This window comes from Sciurus carolinensis, chromosome 1 (assembly GCF_902686445.1).
Source record: "Sciurus carolinensis chromosome 1, mSciCar1.2, whole genome shotgun sequence".
NCBI classification, from domain to species: Eukaryota; Metazoa; Chordata; class Mammalia; order Rodentia; family Sciuridae; genus Sciurus; species Sciurus carolinensis.
In genome coordinates this window covers 82,009,802-82,032,562 of record NC_062213.1, presented here as the reverse complement: position 1 = coordinate 82,032,562, position 22,761 = coordinate 82,009,802, and the positions used below count along the sequence as shown (strand labels likewise).

The 22,761-nt window shown below is 35.9% G+C and overlaps 2 protein-coding genes across 6 annotated transcripts in view; both read right to left on the bottom strand.

Annotated features, from left to right (window-relative positions):
• The window catches only part of Pxdnl (peroxidasin like), a 516,396-nt gene extending 513,208 nt beyond the window's left edge, over nucleotides 1-3,188 (bottom strand). For all 4 annotated transcript variants that reach the window (XM_047523743.1, XM_047523761.1, XM_047523772.1 and 1 more), the window contains exon 1: nucleotides 2,951-3,188. In XM_047523743.1, the coding sequence (XP_047379699.1) occupies nucleotides 2,951-3,114 (164 nt within the window). In that variant the 5' untranslated portion in view covers nucleotides 3,115-3,188. The remainder of the gene's footprint in view (nucleotides 1-2,950) is intronic.
• Nucleotides 3,189-18,379: 15,191 nt separating this feature from the next.
• Nucleotides 18,380-22,761, bottom strand: part of Pcmtd1 (protein-L-isoaspartate (D-aspartate) O-methyltransferase domain containing 1) — a 76,896-nt gene continuing 72,514 nt past the window's right edge. For both annotated transcript variants that reach the window (XM_047548890.1, XM_047548898.1), the window contains one exon: nucleotides 18,380-21,573. In XM_047548890.1, the coding sequence (XP_047404846.1) occupies nucleotides 21,206-21,573 (368 nt within the window). In that variant the 3' untranslated portion in view covers nucleotides 18,380-21,205. The remainder of the gene's footprint in view (nucleotides 21,574-22,761) is intronic.

The following is a 22,761-nucleotide window of genomic DNA, read 5'->3' as shown; positions in this document are numbered from 1 at the left end:
TATATCTTGTGCTCAGTTCCCAGTCCCCCACCACCTGCCCGCTTGCTGTCACCACTCCATGAGAAGACAGTTTTCCTCCACCATGCCATTCTGCCATGATGTTCTGCCTCATCTCAGGCTCAGAGCAATGGAGCTAGCTGACCATGGACTGTAACCTCTGAAACCATGAGCCAAAATAGATCTTTCCTCTTTCATTTCTCTCAGGTATTTTATCACAGAAATGGAAAGTTGACTAACATAAGATGGAATCAAGTTAAAATTAAGGAGGACAGTTTTGTACCTTTCTAAACTTATAATCTTGATCATTATAATCAATCTTTAAAAACATTAAAGTTTTCTTGTATATGGCTAAGGAAAATGTTTACTCAGTTAAAATTGTAAAAAAATTTAAAGATGAAGAAAATCAAGAAAACTATAGCAATATTACTAATTAGCATTTAATAAGCACTGTGGTCATTTGCAGTGCTAAATGTGTTATTTATATTGTTTCCTATGTTATGGTGGTTTAACAGAAACTACTGATGCTTCTATTGGGAAAACTTCAGCTAGCATTCATTCATCTTAGCTTTCAAAGGTTGACTGACTTTGCTTTTTCACAATTCTTTTTTTAATGAGGTCAGTGGTGGTACTTCATGGAAATTGCTTACATAAAAATATAATCGTATATCAAGGATTTTTAGCCCAAAAGGAGAACACCAATTTTTATAGGCTTTTCATTCATTTCTCAGCTTTTGTGCCATTTTTCAAATTGCAATAACAAACCGAAGGACCTGAGCTAAAAGCAATGTACCAATATGCATGGTTGAACTTTTTCAAAATTTATTTGCTACTAATATTTAAAAGCTAGGAATTTCTTTCTCCTTCCCTTTTTTCCTTTCTTCTTCTTCTGGTTTTGATTTTTTGTTTGTTTTGCTTTGTACTGGAAATTAAACCCTAGAGTCAATTTTACCACTGAACTGCATCCCTATCCCTTTGAAGACTGGGTCTCACTAAGTTGCCTAGGCTAGACTCAAACTTGCAACCCTCTGATCTCAGCCTCTTTAGTAGTTGGGATTACAGTTGTGTGTCACCATGCCTAGCAAGAATTTTATTTTTGACATCTGTATTTTCTTGAAAAAATATGACAAGACAGCCTCCGTCATTGTCCTTCATGCTCCCAACTGTCTTCATGCACTCCAAGTTTGAGGTCAATTGTTCTCCCACATTCTACTTGCACAATAGTCTTTCATTCACTCTACATCCTTCAAATTAACCTGCCAGGTTCCTGGAGGTATTTGAGTTTATAACTCGTGTCCTTAATCGTAGATATGATAATAGCAACTATAACTTCACAGTGTTTACCAGGACTGGACAACTTCCCAAATCTTTAAAATGCACTAATTCATTTAATCTTCAAAATAACTGACAGGCAAACAGTATCAGAATCTCCATTTCACAGATCAGAACCTGAGACTCAGAGAAGTGGACAACTTGCACAAGGCCACACACTTGAATGACAGCAGACATAGGGAGGTATCTGGCTCAGAGTCTAAGCTTTCTTTCTACACACAGTGGAAGGCTTCTTTCAACTGCACTGATGCCTTTTCAGTTATGTTCATCACCTGTGGAAGTATCTGATGGATGCTGCTCTTTGAAACACCTAGAAGTACAATTTAGATTGAGATTGAACCTTAGTTAGCATTTTATTTAATGTCATGTGGCTTGATTAGACAAGTTGTTCTTTCTTTAAGGCTTTACTGCTATTTGCCAGAAAGCTGTGGCTACAAAATGACAAACGGATGGTTCTGAATTTGAAGGCACCTCTAGAGCTGTCTGCATAGACATAAGTAGTGGCCCTATGCTCAAGAATCTGTCTTGTTAGTTTTTGCAGTAAGACTTACTTCATATTTGCATGCATATAAGATTAACAAAAATGCTTTGCAGTAATAAAAATCTATGGATCATATATGTCATTTTCTATGCAACTTGGACTTTTCATTATCAAGAATTACTTCATGATTAGGACAGAAAAATTTACAGTGATGATGTTAAACATTAGTATCTCCAAATTCCAGAAGCTATCTCCCTCTGACCAAGAACTAACTGAAAACAATGAAAGCTGTTCTGTCTTCCACAGACATGATGCAATCGCAAAAACTTTATCATTGCCCAAAGGAAGCCCTTGAAACTGCATATTTCAACATTTTTCTTTTTTTTTTCTTGTGGCATAAAGCTTGAAAATTATGAAAATAAGAAATTTTCTCTACTAATTATTTAATGTATATATTTGATCTAAATATCAATTATACACACTTATCCCTCTATTAATGACAAAGAGATAGGATTTGAATTCAGATGTTTGACTCCTAAATTCTGGTTTATTCTATCATTCTATAATGTCTCCTAAATGCTAAATTAGTCTCGTAGCTGCTCAGCAAGGATTCTAAGGACTGAGAGCTGTGCTGGACCATTTGCAGAATTGTTTGTGGCAGATAGTGCCTCAAGTGCTGGGAGTGAGGACATTATATTCCTAGGAGGCAGAGGTCAGCACAAAATCAAATGGGACCACATTCTTGAAGTTAAATTCATTCTTTCCAAATGGGACAGACACATGCTGACCCAATTAAGAGTTCCAAAGATTCAGGAAATAATGATGAAAAGAAATCAACTGAGAGGACCCTTTGGAGAAGAGGAAAGAATAAAGATGAGAATTCTCAGTGGTTAAGTTCTTGAAGATGTTGAGAAAGAGAACTGTACCCACAACAACTGTATTTATGCCAACTCGTCATGGCTCACAATTCTAAGTCCAAGAGAGCAGAACCATGAAGTTATTTGTTTAAGTGAAAAACTCTTCCAAGTAAGCAAGCAGGGAGATTATCAGAAATACTAAATTAAAAGAAGGACACTTTATCCAGCCAAGAAGCAGTAAAGCATGGCTGAACAGGGCTTGGGGGAATCTGTGTGAACTTACAGGACCGTGGTCTGCTGTGGTACCTGAGGAATGTGATCCAGCATCAAGTGCATGCAGCGGATGGTGCTCTTAAAGCAAAGGCACCGGCTGGGGCAGGGCAGCACCGGCAGACACCAGCTGGCCAGGAGGAAGCAAGTGGTCCAGCAGAGGAGTCTGGGCTCCATCGCTCCATCCGTGGCTGGACAGGCAAAGCCACAGATGTGACAGCAGCAGCTGCAGCAGCAACAGCAGTGGTGGTGGTGATGGTCGGGTCTGGGCTGAATGAGGCTTGGGAGCAGTGGCTGAAAGCAGCTCCCAGGGAAAAGGCACCCCCTGGCCAATCCAGAAGGAGAGAGATCGCATTACAAGGCTGAGGGCAGGGGCCGGCTCTAGGCAGAAATAGACTCCCAAGGACGAGGGGAACTTGTGAGTGCAAAAGCTTCTTTAGACAGCATGATGCAAATAAAAACTTTCCCAAAGTTGCTTCCACCGCACTTTTTATGTAAGCCCCAGCCTCTTAGCCCCTAGCTGTCCTTTTGAAGCTCAAGTTGATTAATTATTTATTGAACCCAGGCAGAACAGTTTTTCTTCCTTTTATCTGATAACATTACCAAATCCTAAAAGGACAGGCAGTTCTAATTAGTTGATCTAGGTGCACATATTCCTACCTTACTCCAAACGGTGCTCTGAAAAACATGGTTTCCTTTCTTTTTCTAATTCTGCCCCTAAACCAAACACATTTCACTCATGTAAGATTCAAACTGCCTACTTCTGATTTCTTCAATATTTAATGTTTAAAATTGTATGTTTGAAAACATGATCTCACATACTCGTAGAGGAGACAACCGGAGGACAAACATATGTGTAACTATGTAAAGTAGTGCAAGGTGCTGACTGGAGACTGGCTTTGCATCAGCAGTGTCATGGGGTCACGTTTCCGGGAAGTGAGTGGGCCCGTCTTTGAGGATGTACATGAGAACAAGAGACTTTGATAAAATATGCCTTGCAGTTAGACCCTACACTTTGGGCATTCTGTTAAGATTTCTTTTTTAAAGGTCTTGATTTCATTTTATCTTTGAAAAATAAGTTTTCCAAAAAGTCTCTTTTTAAGAAAAGAAATACAAATTAAAAGTTGTATGGTCGATCCCAGATGACCAGACTGGGAATCCAATCTAGTGAATAGAGAGCTAGTTTTGTCAAATTTTATCAGTTTTACAAGGAAAAAGTAAATGCATCCGTCTGAAATCATCTTTCAGTCTCTGTACATTCTACTGTAGGTGAATACTGCCCTCTTTTGGCAAAATGTTCACATCTACATGTGTGATGTTTTGGGGCTTAAAACACAAAAAGATTTAAAGAAACTAATCTATGTGAACAGGATGATTTTTAAATAAACCTTAGGTATGCTTGGCATTTTCCACATGTGTTTTAGAGTCAAAGTATACTAAAAATCCCAAAAGGCAAATTCCTTTCAACTGTACTCTTACAATTACTACACACTGGTGTTTCATTTGGAAAATGTGAACCAGACGGGTAGGTTTGTGCCTTACAGTTTCAGCTCAAAATATACTAAATATTATCTGTGTTCACAAAGTCTTTTTCCAGAAGGATAGATTAAAACCTTTCTAATCTAGAAGCTTAAGTTGACATTGAGTAGGGTACGAGGGGAACGCTGATTTCTGACTTTGAGTACAGGGCTAGGAAAAGTCAGAACAAGCTCACACCCTTACATGGCCCTTCAGGTGGTATCTTAGAACAACTCCCTCACCCAAAACAACTAAATGTGCTAGATAAAATATTTAACACATTTTTGAAAATGCATTCATGTGCCATGATATAGTAAGTTAGCAAAGTGTTTTTAGAGTCCAAAAAATGAGGTGAAGTGGGAAGTCCATAAGGTTAAGTAAACACTGAAGGCTGATTCAGTTTGAGATAGCTTGTATAATTAAGTGAAATTAGCTTTGGGACTGGAGTAGAAGAGGTACTAAAGAGAAACCCCTTTACTAAGCAGGTAGTCTGATCTAGAAAATCTTTATAGACCCAGAGCTATATCTTAAGGATAAACTGGGAATAACTCCCACCCGCCGACTCACCCCAGACAATACAAGGAAAATTGCCTATTTCAATGCTTGGCTGTGGGGAGGCAACAAGGAAAATCTCCCTGGAGGTGTGATGACTCCAAAGTAGCCTTCTAGTGGAGCTTTGTATCACACCACTCCACCTGAGTGATGCAGAGGCCTTAAACTAAGGATGTAAAAAGTTCCATGGGCAAGAGCCCAGGCAACTAATAATTCTCACAAATAAAGTTGTACAACATAAACTCGGTCAAAACCCACAAAATACAAAAGGAAGAATTGTAAGTGCTAGCCATGGAAAGAAACATCATGGAAAGAATTTACATCTGGAATCAGACATGGAATATAAAATAATTAAGTTCCATATGTTTATATAAGGGGACAAAGAGATGAGGATGGTGGGAACATGAGGTTAAGAGAATAATTCGATGAAAAGAGCCCACTGTACTGACTCCCCATGTACTTTCTTTGCAGCAATCTGCCTGCAGGCCTCTTTGGCCTGAGGAGACAGGAAATGTCACATTTCTCAACAAAATGAGGCAGGTGGCTGAAGGTCTGGCTGTTACTGAAGTTAATGAATGAAGGGATTGAGAAGATGAAGGCTGGTTATCAAAGAAAACACAATGGGTTGCTGACAGCTAACCTGAGATCACACTTCCCAACATAAGGAGTTGCTAAGGATTACCCGCTGTGGTGCTCCTTCCTGCCCTTAGGCAAGTACATGAAGAAGAAAGGAAAGGTAGGAGGTTCTGGGCTCTATAAAGAGCAAGCACACTCATTCCTTTGGGCCCTGGGCCTCCTTCTCTCCAGAGAAGTCTGCTACCTCTGTACTTCTGTTTCTTTTTAAATAAAACTTGATTTCTATGCATTTCTCCAGTGTTTAATCTGCAACACTGTGGGAATAAAGACCCGTTCCTGATCTCCAAGACCAATATCATTTAGAGAATTGAACACATTAATAAAGAACAGAAGACTACTGAAAACAACCAAGCTGATCTGAGAAAGGAGAACTAGAAAACAGAGTAGATAGTAAAACTCACTGAAGGGGTTTACCAGATTTCAAACAACTTTAAAAGAATTGGTGCCAGGCATGGTGGTGCACCCCTGTAATCCCAGCCATCCAAGAGGTTGAGGCAAAAGGATTGCAAATTCAAGCATCTTGGTAAGGCCGTAAGCAACCTGGTGAAACTGTCTCAAAATAAAAAATAAAAAGGGCTAGGGTCATGGCTCACTGGTAAAGTGACCCTAGGTTCAATCCCCCATGCCAAAAATAAATAAATACATAAAAGAGAGAATAGATGATCCATGAATGTATCTGAAGAAATTATCTAAAATTCAATGCAGAGAGAGGAAATGTCGACACGATATTTGTAAGGGGAAAAAAAGGTAGAAGAATCTCCAGAAAGACTGTCAGTTGACTTAATAACTACATGGAAGCCAAAATGTAGCGAAATCACAAATCCTTTAGAGGAAATGCTGTCAATCTAAAATCATATAACCAATGGACATAATTTTCAAAAATAAAGGCAAAATATTTTTTTAAGTCAGACAAAACTAAGAGTTTACAACCTATAGTCCTTTACTAAAAGAAATTCAAAAGGATGCACTCTTCGCAAAAGGAAATTAGGATGGTCTAAGATAAGGGAAGGAATAATGAGCAAAAACAAGTATAAATGGGAGTAAATCTAATTTAACATTGGTTAGATAAACAACAGCAATGGTATGCTACAGAGCTTCACCTTTTAGAAGTAAAACATACACCAGCACATCATTTTGAGGTGATGACCTCAGAGTTAGTGTTCTATTACTTAGGATGACATGGGAGTAACTAATATTAAACATTGATAAATTAAGTGAATGCATTAAAATGTTGTGTAATCACTGAGAGCAGGAGGGGAAGTGTATAACTTCCAAAATAAAAACAGAAAAAAATACAAGAAATAATAATCCAAAGAATATGGAAGAGAAATATAGTAGGTGTATAGCCCAAAATATCATGTCATAGAAATATTTAAAGTGCATGTCAATGGAAAGCATCAAGTAATATTAAGATTGTACAAATAAATTTTTAAGAAACTCAGCTATCTCTTGTTTATATGAAACATCTAAAACATAAGGATACAAAAATGGCTGAAGAAGAACAATACACTAGATGTTATTATGCTATGACAAAATATACTTTAAGGCAAAGAACTTTACCTAAGATAAGAGGATTCCAACATAATCTTAAAGGTTCAAATAACCAAATGGACGCAATTCTAGCTCCACCACAACAAAATATGCAAAGCAAAAACTAATCTTGACATTCCATCATCAAAGTGATTGACAGATGGGGGTAGGTACATGCATAAAAATTTGCTTAAGTTACATTAGATTTGAATAACACAATTTAAAAACATACTCAATTGACATTAATAGAACATGACACTGGGCTGGGGATGTGGCTCAGTGGTAAAGCGCTTGCCTGGCATGCATGAAGTCGAGGGTTCAATCAGTAGCACCCCCAAAAAATCAAAAACCACAACATAAAATGACACTGAAAAATTGCAACATTTTTAGACACACCAAACCATTTATAAAAAATTACCATAAAGGGTAATAGAACAAGAAATAAGGCTGCTTTTCTTGTTCATCACTTCTATTTAGCACTGTCCTTGAAGACCCGAACATATCAGGTAAAATAAAAAATACAAGAGGAAAAAAAGAAAAAAACACAAAATTGTCTAAAATTTATTTAAGAATATGAGTCTGTGTAGAAAACCCAGAAGAATCATAAGAGACAATGCTGAGATAAAAATATTCTAAAAAAAAATCAATAAAATCTAAAATACAATTTTAATAAAAAGAATTCAACAGTACCAATAAATCTAACAAAAGATGACAGAACTTAGAGCCAAACTGTGTTAACTATTAAAACATTTAATAAAACCTAAAAGAAGTATCATACATATATTCCTATCATGGTGGCAACTGTGGCACAAACTGACCTCTAAATTCAATGTTATTTCCAAGGAAATCCCAAAAGTGTTGTGTATATGTGTAATCTGAAAAGCTATTTCTAAAATTTACATGAAAATCCACAGATCCAAGAATAGCCAAGAAATGCTTTGGAATATAAGTTGAAGGGACTTAGCTTAGTACATCAAGAATTACAGTAAATCCTATAGTAAATAAAATTGTGGTTTAGAAAACAGATATATAAATTGACTAATAAAATAAAAGCTAGACACAGCACAAATATATGAAAACTTAATTTGTAATAAAGTTACCACTGTAGATCAGAGGAGAGGAAAAAAGGACTTTAAAAACTGGTCCTGAAACAATTGATCAAACAAGCGAAGAAATAATAAAACTGGACCATATTTCTGACCACGCAAAGATCAATCCCAGGAATACTGGGGATTCAAATGTGAAAGGAAAAAAAATCATAAAAACTTCTGCAGAAAATATATATTAATATTTTCATGATCTTTGAAGATGTAGAAGGATGAATTTAAAAATTAAAACTGACAATGCCACCAACGGGGGGGAACTGTGAATAGATGTTCTCCGAAAAAGCTGCATGTCTATTAAAAGATCCTGCAGACTACTTGACCTTGCCCAAGTAGAACACTGTGGATATATGGAATGTTGTAACTTGAGACTCTATTATCTTAGGCTATCTCAAGTCCTGTGATAGATAGCCTTAGTTACCTTAACTTCTGTATCTGGCATAACACTCTGATGACTATTATATAAACTTCTCATAATGTATCACTAAACTTAGCAGATCTCTAGCCTCCAGCAGGCCTAAAGCTAAGGTTGCTATAACATCTGAAACTTACAGAAAAGATTTCCCCACTTTGCCATGAACCCACCTATCTAATGCTCCCCCAAATGTGATCGCCAAAAGTACTGATTATAACTTTGGTTCTGTGACTATCATAGATCACATAACCTCTTCCACAGTGGTACATGCCCATTCAGGGTAACCTGAGACCATGGTCACTCATATTTGGCTCATAATAAACTATTTGCTTATTTCCTTTTAAAAAAAAAATGGAAAATGCCTATTCTTCAAAAGACAGCATACCAGAATGAGAACAGATACCACAAACTGAAAAACCATAACTGACAATACCCACACTACAAATAGAAGTCCTATAAATCAATCCTTAAAAAGAAACTACCCATTAAAAAAACATACAAAAGACTTAATGACAAAATTTTCCTTTTTCAGAAAGGAAACCTAAAACAAACAAACAAACAAAAAAACACTTGAAATTATTTAAAAAATAAAAACTCTTCCTAATAAGTAACAAAATCCCTGTTCACACTACTCAACAGGCAAAAAATCACGGACAAGTGTATATAGTTGAAGATGTGGAATAACTGAAACATTTAAACATTGCTGGATGGAACATGCATTGTTCACTATTTTGGAAAACAAATCTGCACCATCTCAGTAAAGGTGAATATAAGTATATCCTATTGTGATGGGCTGACAGATCTGGTTCCATGAGAATGTTATAGGCCAGACTATAAAGGAAATAACTAAACAGACTCCATTTTGCTCTGAGACCCCATGTTATGTAAGAAATAAGCTTCTCCCATGGGAACACCCCGCCTCTGTACCCATCCTCAGTTACTTAGAGTGACATGTTTAGCAATACAAAATGACAATTCTTATGTAATGAAAAATCGCTCTTTTGATCTCTATTGCTCTTAACCAATGTACCATGTAAATAGTAATTGTGTGAATGTTAGTAACCATTCTTTAGTTTGTACCTAGGTAAGGGTCATTTTGACTCACTTCCCCCTCTGTTGACGATCTCATGATGTTAGTTTGTAATTTCGAATCATAGCAACAGACACTTAGGATTGATGTGATTTTTGGTATAAGAACCCCTACAACCCTATGGTTGGGGCTGTTCTCCCAAGAGCCATTTTTGGGGGCATTGCGTGAGACAGTCAGCTGGCCAGTTTAATAAAGACTCTCAAATTTGAACTTCTCAGTGGTGATTGGTCTGTTCTTAAGTTGCGCCCCATAACATTTGGAGGCCCCAGTGAGATCCTCGCTGCCTGGTGGGTAACTACTGCTCACCACTGACCTGGAAACTCCTGCGGAGGGGAGAGGCCAAACGTTGCTCCTAGGGGAAAGCCTCTGAGAGACGTTCCTCAGTCCCAGGCTGTACGGTTCTGGGGAGCCCCGCCCCAGGACTGAACTAAATTCTCTGAGAGTCCCACCTATTTCTGCATCCCCGGGGGAACAGTAAGTCTGTTTCTGGCGGATCCATATCTGGGGACTCTGAGAAAGGCTGGACGCAGCATTACTTCCGGAGTCTGGGACTGGCAAGATGTTGCCCAGGCCCTCAGGTCAGGAATCAGGAGTGGCCACTTGTCATTGTCTTTGATGTCTTTTTCTGTTTTTTTGTCGCTCTTAAGTGTATGCATGGATCGGTCTCCCTCATGTCAGTCATGGACTCCCCTCCAGTGCATGTTAACTAATTTCCAGGAATTCCAGAAGAGAGCCAGTGACTAACAGAACCCTCTGCGATGTCTTTTCCCTCTCTAAATTCTGTGAGAGAGAATGGCCAACTTTCAAGGTCAGATGGCCCCCTCAGGGGACCACCAAATTGTCTTTGAGCAGCCTGAACACCCTGATCAAATGTTTTATAGACAAATTTGGAAAAAAAATGTTTTTTTCTATGTTAACAAAGGTTTTTAACCATGTTCACTAAAGCTTACATTAAAATATAAACTGCTGCCAGTAGAAACTTCCAACTATTGGAGTTGGTCCACCAAAATGCCAGGCTAAAATTTTGATGGCTGCTATCCAAGAGACCAGGAAAACCAGTTTAGAACAAGACCCCAACCTGAGGGGGCTCTCCCAAGGAGGCCAATGGAAGCAGCTCCCTTGCTGTCTCTTCAGGAAACTCCTTCAGGGAGATATAGGGTATAACCTTTGTCTATATTCTCTTAATTCTTTTTCATCTCTGATGAGAGGGACCACATCAGGATAGAAGCCAAAAAGACTTAAAATTCTATCTTTTTGAGTTCATGATTTTGATCTGGTACACCTAGGTTAATTTTTGATGAGACCTGTTTTATCCAACTATAAGGTTTTCTTAATGCTCTGTTTCATTCAGAGGCCAGTTTACAAGGGTTAACTCTCAATCTAATGGGTTTTAAAAAATAAGCTATAAGGTCTTTGTCCATCTGTTTATCTTATGTATATGTACACCAGTGTATTGTCATGTCTACATATATTTGGTACCAAAATTGACATGTGAGCTCATAAATTAAATTTTAAAAAAATAGATCCAAATGCTTTTGATTCACGTAATTTAAAAGGTTTTTAAATTGGGTAAACAAAAGTGTGGCTTTCTAGTTACTAAAACAGTTTTGTTTCTAGGTCAAAAATAATAAAATGTTAATTTTATAAAATGTCTAATATCCATTGATTCTAGATTTTTCTTCAACAGGGAAGAAATGACTGATACAGCCCAATACACATCTCTTATATCTTGGTTTTTAAAAAATAACTAAATTAGATTTAACATATATGGGATTGATCATGGATGCGTTTGTTAGAGACATCTGATTGGTTTAGAGAGTTAAAATGCTGACTGTTAAATATAACATCAAGTACTCTTAACTCCCTAAATTCCACAGGGTAACATACTTAAAACATTTTGGTGTTTTCATAAATTGGTAAATAAAAAAAGGATTTAAATTTACTTTATATTATCACTGAAAACATGGTTACTAAAAGTCTTAACAGGTATTATTCTATATAAAGGGTCCAAAAGTTTCAACTGTATTTAAATAGAGTTCTGTAAGTAACAAAGTATTTCATCAGATTAAAATGGAGTAATTTATCTAAATTCAGAAATTTATAAATTTATAAATATATAAATATATATATATATAAATTTTTAAAAAGGGGATCAACAGATTAAACCATTACAAGGTTTTAGATATAAAAATATATTTATTTTTTTTAAATATATTTAGTAAAAAATGTTTCTAGGTAAAAATCTTTATGTGATAAAATAAAGCCGTAATACAGCTAAATAAACAGCAAGAGGGTCTGATTAAGAGATTAAAAAAGTGTAAATTAAGGATAAATTTTAAAAGGTTTATGTGTATATATAAGTAACACAATAGTTAAAACTATTCAAGGTTTTTCCTAAGGTCAAATATTAATGTACTGATATAAACCAAATTTCAATCTATATACTAAAATGACCAATGATTCTTAAAACATTAATTTACTCCTAACATTATATCTGTTAAGTTTTATTTTCTAGAGCAACTAATCTTAAAAATTGGGGGTTTGTACAACTCTGGTTAAACAGCAACTGTTAGAGTATTGTACTACCTTACAAAGTCTAAATTTTCTTTAAAAGTTAAACATGGTTAATATAAAAACATCAATGTAATTATGATTCTTTTACTCTTATTTATATATTAAGTGTGTTCATATCTTCCAGGTATACAAGTCTTTAAAAGGTTTAAAAGAACATTTTATCAAGTTGGTGTTCTCCAACCTAAAGTTGTAATGGTAATTTTAAACTTATCAGAATAAGAAATTTTACTGGGGATTTATTTATATCATTTAGTGTTCTGTAACTGGACCTAAACCTTATGTTACCTTCTGCACTGGGATAAAAATGTAAATGTATTTCTAAAAGATAATGAGAGTCTGATCTGTTTAAGGGTTAATATCATGAAAAGGAAAACATTTTGCCACTTTACTACATTTAAAGTTATATTCACAAGATTAATTTTTTGTTATAAAATTACTGTGATCTCAAACAGGGGATATAATATATAGCTCAATCAAAATTTAAGATAGCTATTACACAATTAAATATGGTTTTACTGTTAATTCCATTTTGTATTTTCCTTGTAAACTCTGTAACTGTTGACTGATTAGTTTTACAGAGGTACTGCTTCAAGAACAATCTGAATTAATTTGAAATAATAAGCCATCACCTATAGGACAGATAATATAGACCTCAGTTTAATAAAAGTTGGCAAATAACTATGAAGTCATAGACATTAAAGTTAAAACCCAGTACTCTTACTGTATGACTGATGAAACTGCCTTGCTAGATGTTTAAGATCAAGAGTTAAAGACAGAGATTAAAATAAAGTGGTCAAGAAAATCAATATTTGGCTCTTGCCCTCAGAGTCAGCCTAAACCCAGGGAACAAGAGAACTTCTCTAAGGAGCTTTGCAACTCTGGGCTACACGACCTTCCAATCAGGGAGATTGATGAGACCCACTAGAGGATGAGAAGCCAATCAATGCACCTGCTGCAGAGGAGGATCCTTGGAAAAGGGAGACATCCCTAATGCTTCCAAAGGAAACCACCTCATCAAGGAGACCCTACCAGGCAAATGGCACTAAAGGAGCTAAGAAGCTGCTCTCAAGTTCCCCAAGAGTGACCCCTGTGGGAATTCAGCTGACTGTTAACAGCAAGTAGGAACAAGGTCAATTTGACCAGCTTGGTCTTAAACACCTAGCAAAACAGTTAAAACCAAAACACAGTCATTCCTGGACATTTTTAAAGCAAAACAATAGTTATTTTAATGTAACTTGAGATGCACACTTGTGTTAGCCCCCCAAAAATAAGTAAAACTAGAGGTAACAAAAAGGATTCTTAGACAAAACTGCCAGAGCTATAAGTCTTTAGTCAGTTTAAAGCCTACAGATCTTTCTAAGCTCTGATACAGGTAGACTTAATCAATGTTTGCTAGTATGATTCTCTAACCCTAAGTAACAAAAATAAAGGGATCTCTACTAAACAAAGAGATCATGCCAACACAGATTCAATGCAATTCCAATTAAAATCCCAATGATGTATCTTACAGAAATAGAGTAAGCAATTATGAAATTCATCTGGAAGAATAAAAAACCCAGAATAGCTAAAGCAATCCTCAGTAGAAAGAGCGAAGCAGAGGGTATCGCAATACCAGATCTTCAACTCTATTACAAAGCAATAGTAACAAAAACGGCATGGTATTGGTACCAAAATAGACAGGAAGATCAATGGTACAGAATAGAGAACATGGACACAAACCCAAATAAATACAATTTTCTCATACTAGACAAAGGTTCCAAAAATATGCAATGGAGAAAAGATAGCCTCTTCAACAAATGGTGCTGGGAAAACTGGAAATCCATATGCAACAGAATGAAATTAAACCCCTATCTCTCACCCTGCACAAAACTCAACTCAAAATGGATCAAGGACCTCAGAATCACACCAGAGACTCTGCATCTTATAGAAGGAAAAGTAGGTCCAAAACTTCAACTTGTTGGCTTAGGATCAGACTTCCTTAACAGGACTCCCATAGCACAAGAAATAAAAGCAAGAACCAACAACTGGGATAGATTCAAACAAAAAAGTTTTCTCTCAGCAAAGGAAACTCTCAGTAATGTGAAGAGAGAGCCTATGGAGTGGAAGAATATCTTTGCCACTCATACTTCAGATAGAGCGCTAATTTCCAGAATCTATAAAGAACTCAAAAAACTTTACACGAAGAATACAAATAATCCAATCAACAAATGGGCTAAGGAAATGAACAAACACTTCACAGAAGAAGATGTACAGGCAATCAACAGATATATGAAAAAATGTTCAACATCCCTAGTAATAAGAGAAATCAAATCAAAACCACCCTAAGATTCCATCTCACTCCAATTAGAATGGTGATTATCAAGAACACAAGCAACAATAGGTGTTGGCGAGGATGTGGGGAAAAAGGTACACTCATTCATTGCTGGTGGGGTTGCAAATTAGTGCAGCCACTCTGGAAATCAGTATGGAGATTCCTCAGAAAGCTTGGAATGGAACCACCATTTGACCCGGCTATCCCACTCCTTGGCCTATAACCAAAGGACTTAAAATCAGCATACTACAGAGATACAGCCACATCAATGTTCATTGTTGCTTAATTCACCATAGCCAGATTGTGGAACCAACCTAGATGCCCTTCAGTTGATGAATGGATAAAGAAACTGTGGCATATATATACACGATGGAATATTACTCAGCCATAAAGAATGATAAAATTATGGCATTTGCAGGCAAATGGATGAAATTGGAGAATATTGTGCTAAGTGAGATAAGCCAATCTCAAAAAACTAAAGGACGAATGATCTCGCTGATAAGCGGATAAGGACATATAATGGGTGGTGGGAGGGGTTAGCGTTAGGGTTAGGGTTTGGCTTAGGGTTAGGGATAAGGAGGGTGGTAAGAATGGAGGAAGAAAGGACTGTATAGAGGGAAAAGAGGGGTGGGGGGGGAAGGGAAAAAAATAACAATGAATCAAACAACATTACCCTATGTAAATTTATGATTACACAAATGGTATGCCTTGACTCCATGTACAAATAGAGAAACAACCATGTATCCCATTTGTTTACAATAAAAAAAAAAAGTCAGATGACAGTAACTTAACTAAATAACCTGATACCTCTGATGTGTTAAAGGTTTACAATTAAGGCCTTATCCTCTCCAGCCTTGTTAGACTTTGTTAGGCCTTTTGTGTGAACAATGTCTCAGCTCTTCCACCTCCTGGTAAGAGATTATTAATTTCTATCAGCTTCATGATATTCATTGATATGTTCCAGATGCTATTTATTCTGTACTCATAGTTTTTTGTTTCTTTCATAGAACAAGACTTTTACCCCTAGAAAGACCCAATTTCTAAAAAGAAACTTTTTACTGCTTTTTTTACTGCTTGCCCCACTCCACATCGCCCCCTTTCAGCTGGAAGCAGCAAGAGCAGTCATCAACCTTTTTCCTTACAGCAGTAAAGTCCCTAAAATTAGAGGGGTAATAATAAAAATTTGAAAAGACAGTCAATATAGATAGGTAAATTGGGTTAAATCACAAAAATAAGGGCCAGTTTTGGTTCAGAAAGTTGGAGGCAAATAACCTCTGAGAGATTAAAATGTCAATGCTTTCAGAGCTCTTCCTCCACCCTTACCAAGACCTGCTTCTGTTCTAACCTGTTGTTAAGTCTCTCCAACAGGTTGAAATTATGAGAGAACCAGCCCCAAGAGACCACTGATTTCGGACACCCATTTCAGTGGAAGACTACGTCTATGTCAAATGGTTCCAAAAAGAACTAACGACCAGCTGAAATGGAGGGGACCTGACTCACAACATGTACTCATCACATCTGAGTCAAGACGACAGAAAAATGGACACCCTTCAGAGACCCCAACCACCGTCTAAAGATAAGACTGAAAAAATGTTAATCATGTTTTTTCTCTTGCTTGGACAATGTCAGGAACTCCATGCTTGCCCTTCAACTTTTTGAGATTACCAAATGGGATGAATTCTGTGTTACTGTTCACATCTTTCCCCAGGTGTAGTATTATGATGGGGAGGCAAAAAGGAAACATATGGGACTCATACATTAATATAAATGAGTGGCCTCTGTCTTAGTTCCCCTCCTAGTAGAAATAAACATAGCCAGCCTCACAGCTCTAGGGACCACTACACTCATTACAGGAAACCAAAATTTCAAAACCTTAAGTAGACAAATAGATCTAAACTTAATTAAAAAAAACATAAGCCACTTAAAAATTCCCTTGATTCACCTGCTGAAGTAGTTTTACAAAACAAAAATTTGTTGTTTTTAAAATAAAAAATTATGTATGGCCTTAGGGGAGACCTATTGTTTCTATACTAATCACTCAGGTGACATTCATGATAGTTTATCTTTGACTTAAAAAGAAAAGGGGGGGGCTCAAAAAAGTAAAAATTAAAAACCCAAGAAAAATTGGTACCAAAATCTGTTCTCTTGGTCCCCCTGGTTAGCTACTCTAATAACTACAATGTCAGGACCTCTCATTCTAGTTATGTTGAGACTTTTAATCAGGCTATACATGATAAACTGTTCAACTAACTATGTTAGAGATAGAATTCAGTCTGTTAAGCTAATGGTGTTGCACACTCACTATAATTACCTATACACTACTAATGAATCAATGATTTGATTATGTACATAAAACCAGTGGGGAATGTGATGGGCTGACAGATCTGGTTCCATGAGAATGTTATAAGCCAGACTATAAAGGAAATAACTAAACAGACTCCATTTTGCTCTGAGACTCCATGGTATGTAGGAAATAAGCTTCTCCCATGGGAACACCCCGCCTCTGTACCCATCCTGTTACTTAGCGTGACATGTTTAGCAATACAAAATGACAATTCTTATGTAATGAAAAATCGCTCTTTTGATCTCTATTGCTCTTAACCAATGTACCATGTAAACAGTAATTGTGTGAATGTTAGTAACCATTCTTTAGTTTGTACCTAGGTAAGGGTCATTTTGACTCACTTCCCCCTCTGTTGATGATCTCATGATGTTAGTTTGTAATTTCGAATCATAGCGACAGACACTTAGGATTGATGTGATTTTTGGTATAAGAACCCCTACAACCCTATGGTTGGGACTGTTCTCCCAATAGTCATTTTTGGGGGCATTGTGTGAGACAGTCAGGCGACCGGTTTAATAAAGACTCTCAAATTTGAACTTCTCAGTGGTGATTGGTCTGTTCTTCAGTTGCACCCCATAACACTATAACCCAGTAATTCTATCTCTAGATGTACAACCTAAGAAAACTCTCTCACACAGAGACTAAACATATAGAACATTCATATTTGTTCTATTTGTAGGAAAAATGTCCATCATAGAATAAATTATGAACTTTAAATGTAACATAACTGTATACAACATGGATCAAACTCAGAAAAGTAGCAAGGAGTAAATAAGAGAGGTGCAGGAGAATACATATAATATGACTCCAGCCATGTATGAAATCAAATAATATAGAGAAACCAAATAATATACAGATTGTATAAAGAAATACAAGCAAGTGGCAAAGTAACAGCAAAAAGCAAGGTCAGAAAAATGAATCACCCTGAGAAGGGAGGAATTAAATGAAACTGAGAAGGGACACACAGATGTTGGTGTGCTAATAGTCTAACCTAACTACATAGGTACACATGTGCCTACACTGAACTTATTCCTGGTACTTAATATGCATTTTATAGACTTTATACATGAGTATTTTACTAAAATAATTCTTTTAAAAAACTACACCCTTCAGAGCTGGCAATAGACACAAGGAAGTGAGATGTCCAAACACAGATCATAATTACACCATAATTCTGCCTACATCCACAGGTATATTGAGATTATTTAAATTTAAAAGTAGGAAAAAGGAAGGAAGGAAGGAAGGAAGGAAGGAAGGAAGGAAGGAAGGAAGGAGGGAAGGAGGGAAGGAAGGAAGGAAGGAAGGAAGGAAGGGAGGGAGGGAGGGAGGGAGGGAGGGAGGGAAAAGAAAGAAAGAAGCCACTAGAAAATGATGCTTAATTATATGTGATTGTTTATTTAAAATGACTTTCCAAGTCTTTCAATGATTTAACAGGCTTTGTTTCACTTTTATTATCTCAAACAGCTAAAAATCAACACACTCTTTGTATTTTATTGTAATCACTATGTACGCTATTTTAATGTTTTTTTTAAATTAATATCAGAACCACATGTATCAACCAATAAGCAGTATAGATTGATATTAGCTTCTCAGTAGTTACATATCATTGACAAGATTCTTGGGATTTAGCTGATGCTGAATGCTATTTTAGGCCCTTTCTCCAACTAGCTATGTAACTTTAGCAAAACATGCCACCACTCTAGGCCTACTTTCTCATTTGCAAAATCAAAGGTCTAACTCAGATAATATCTAATGTTTTATCTGTCTATAAAATTCCATGATATTCCCAATCATGTTCATTTATTTCTATTTCATCTTTGACTGCTACTTCTCTACCAATAATTTTCTACAATCAAGTAAATATAAATTCATTAAAAAACCCAAAATATTCTTATTCCAATATATTTGTATTAATAGATAAGAAGGCTTTCACTTGAATTTTCATATTTTATTTCTACCTCTTTATTTAAAGTCAATGATAAAGCCACACCTGTAAAATAAATGCATTTAAGAACACAAAAGATACAGTTCAATGACAAAAAAAAATAAGCAGTGATCATGAAAATCTACTGTACACTTTGCCAAGGTCAACAGAATAAAAGACAATATGAAAATGTCAATCTTCAAATATATCCTTAACAAAAATTCTCCTAAATAGTAAGATCATCAGTGAAAAATAAGTGTTTTTACATATCTGGGCACCAGCTTCAACAACAACAATTTTTTTAAAAAATGGGAGTAGGGGATTAGACAAGATGAAAACTCTTCCTGGGTTTTCTAGATAAAAATATGTGGGTAGCAGGAATTCATGATTAAACTTCTGAAACAATTCAGGATCAAATGAATATTTCTGAAAGACAACAAAAGCATGAAGCTGATTTTTTTTCTTTCTTAGAAAAGAGATGGGGAATCTCTTGATAACAGTTTAGTAATTATCTAAGAAAAAATTTAGAGTTCCCCATTCCATCCTCTAGCCTTGAGTATAAAACAAATACCTTCCAAGAATTTTCTTTCACATTACTAAAATGATTGAGGGCAATTTTGTGTCTAGATTACTTCAAACAATTGTTTGTTATTTTTTTTTAGTTCTGGGGATGGAACCCAAGGCTTCACACATGCTAGTTAAGTGGTCCACCACTGAGTCAGGTCCTCAGCCCCAAACAAGTGTTTTAGATATGTGGAATTACTAGAGCTGAGATTTTTGAAACAATATTTGAACTTTAGTAAAGAGATAAAAGTCTTTCATATACAATGATTGAGTATCCATAGCAAATCTGAGCAACTATTTTAATATGATGCTGGTGGTAATAAATGGCAATTTCAAATTTTTCCCTTTAAAAATACATAATCCATGTTAACACTACGTAGTAAATATGTTACATTGTACACTTTAACAAGGAATGACTGTTTTCAGGCCTTATGAGGAAAAAAAAAGACTAATAATGGCATTTACTACCTGTTTTGTCACTGATAAGCTATGTAGCTTAAGTATGCAACATTAAGCAAAACAGAAAGTATCTAATTTGATCAAAGAAACAGAAAAATATGGGAAGAAGTTAAATGCACATGGTGTAGGTCCCAAAGATTACACTTATTCTGAACCAGATTTTCAATACAATTGTGTCTACATACAATTTCTGTGAGTATTTCTTAACCTAGTAACAATCCAAAGCAAATGTAGACATGTTTATCCCTATCTTGTAAAGTTAAATATACAGATAGGTTAGAAGTCCCATTTGTTAAAGTGCATCAACTGACCACATCTGCTCTGGCCCTGCTACTTGGAGCTATCTGAGAAAGTGGTGATCACTCATGCTTATTTATTCACTCTTTCTCTGTGCTACTAGAGTCAGACAGGATGATAGACTTTTTTTTTTAACCAAATACTCTCTACAGTGAACTACAGAAAAAACAATCCTAAATATACTACCTTTGAAAATGCTACAGAGTTAAAATAACCTCATAATTTTTAAATACTGAAAGTGTAAAGGGTCCATACAAATTGAGTTGTATTAAGTATATACTTTCTACTTTAATATTCACTTGCTGTGCTCTTAAAATCTCTGAGAGAAGCAGGTATTTTCCCCATGTCTTTTGGCAATAAATTCAAAAGTAAAAGCTGCAGGGCTATAAAATTTCATGAAATTTGTGGGGTTTTTTTAAAGCTAAATTATTCAATATCTTGTATTATTATTGCACTCATATATTGCCCGGAATATATCTACAGCAACTCAGCAACAGTGATTGCAACAAATGTAAATAGGTCTACAAAGCATTTGATTTCCTTATTAGGTAACAAAGTTTTCATAGAGGAAATGCAAACAACTGCAATTCAAATCAGATTATATATGCTTAACAATTACTTAAACCTTATATAAAATTAAATCTAACCCTCACCACTACAAATCTGTAGGGAATCAGAAAAGGATTTATATTACACAAAGGCTTGACTATTGCTGCATTCCACTTTGAAATCACTCTGAGTTAAAACAGCATTTTCCCAAGATTTAAAGAAAAATAGATTTTATAAAAGATTTTTTTCATCACTGAATACATCATTTTTGTTACTAACAGAAGTCATATTTTTTCCACTATGATTCACTCAGATGAAACAAATAATTCTCTTTTAACTCCTAATAAACACTACATTTTCAAGACTAAAGGAATCATCAGTAGGCATTCTTCTTGATTTAAGTTATTTGTCTCTAAAATATGTCAAGTAAGCTTTCAAAGACTCAGGGAGGGGCAGCTTCATGATTTTTTCCCTCAGTAAATTCTGTGGTGGCTCCTCTGGCTTCATGGCTTCACTATGATCTTTCTCGTCCTCTTCTTTGTTATCTTCTTCCATTTTTTCATCCTCCTCACTGTCTAAAGGCTGAGGAATAAGCTGATTACCCACAAATACATAAGTATTGATTCTCTGTTTAACTCTCTTTCTTTTTCTCTTGGGTGGAGCCCTTTGAGGAATTCCCTTGGCCTGCATCTCATCATTTATGAAATTTCTAAGTGTGCGTCGAATGTAAATACGAGCCAAGTCCTGTAGATTCCTAACAGCACAGGGAGCTAAAAACAAACAAAAAGCACAAAAAAGAAAACATTATACATTTGTTAATTTCTACATAGAACAGAACACATTTCTCTAGCAAATTTTAGAAAAAACAAAAACTATTAAAACTGACTTTGGGGATACTTATTACATTCTAAGTACTGAGAAAAGTGGCAATGCATGTTGCCATGTATATACATAAAGGTTCTCTGGAAGAATAAACAAAAATTTAGAAACAGGGTAAGTGAGAACAAAATGATAAAGTGACAAGAACCGGAAAGAGACTTTACCCTACATATCCTTTTATATTATTTGATGTTTGTATGACATGAAAAGGACCATCTAGTCACGGAAGTCAAAAGCAGCATTTGAACAGTTGCCTGTCTGTACTGTAAAGCAATCACATTCACTTCTACTTTTTTTTCTGTGATTCAACAAGTAGACCTAGTCCATGGCAAGGAGTCACCATGCTGTGAATAACACTTTTATAGCTCAAAGAAATACTACAGATTGTTTTTTAAGTTACTGATTTTTACATATATCAAACACATCAGAGTTGATACATTATCTCATGTCTGCTTCCCTCCTATCTCCCCTAGTACACATAACTCTTCTAGAGAATATTCTAGCCTATTCCAGTACTTAAGAGAAATAAATTTCGGTGCCCCACTTGCAACTAATTTCTCCTAGTATCCAACCTTATGGAAATAAAATTATTACCAAGAAAAAATAAAATAAAATAATTACCAAGGATCCTTCTCCAATGTCTAAAAATAAATAAAACATGATCCTATTCATTTAAGCAGCATTTAAAAACATTTTCATGTCTCTTCATTCTTGGTACTCTTTTCTGGACAGTCTTTTTCTGAACTTGTTGGTTCTAACATCTAAAATTCTGCCTTTTTCAGTTATTTGCCATCTTTACCCTTAACCTGTGAGCTCCAGGAGGGAGGAATTATAACTGTCAGCTCCCCATGTTCTCCACAAGGCAGTATAGGCTTTGGGTCATGCATAGCGTGTCACCCTGCCCAGGGATCACAACATGCTTCCTGTTTTTTTCACCATCCACATGGTCAGAGTTACACCCTATCATCTATCAGACACCTTGTGAAGTAGTAAATAGGGCTTTCTTTTTAATTGAATTTCATGGTAGGAGACTTTAAAGAGTAGTTGAAAGATCTTGTAGCATACCTACTGCCCATTAT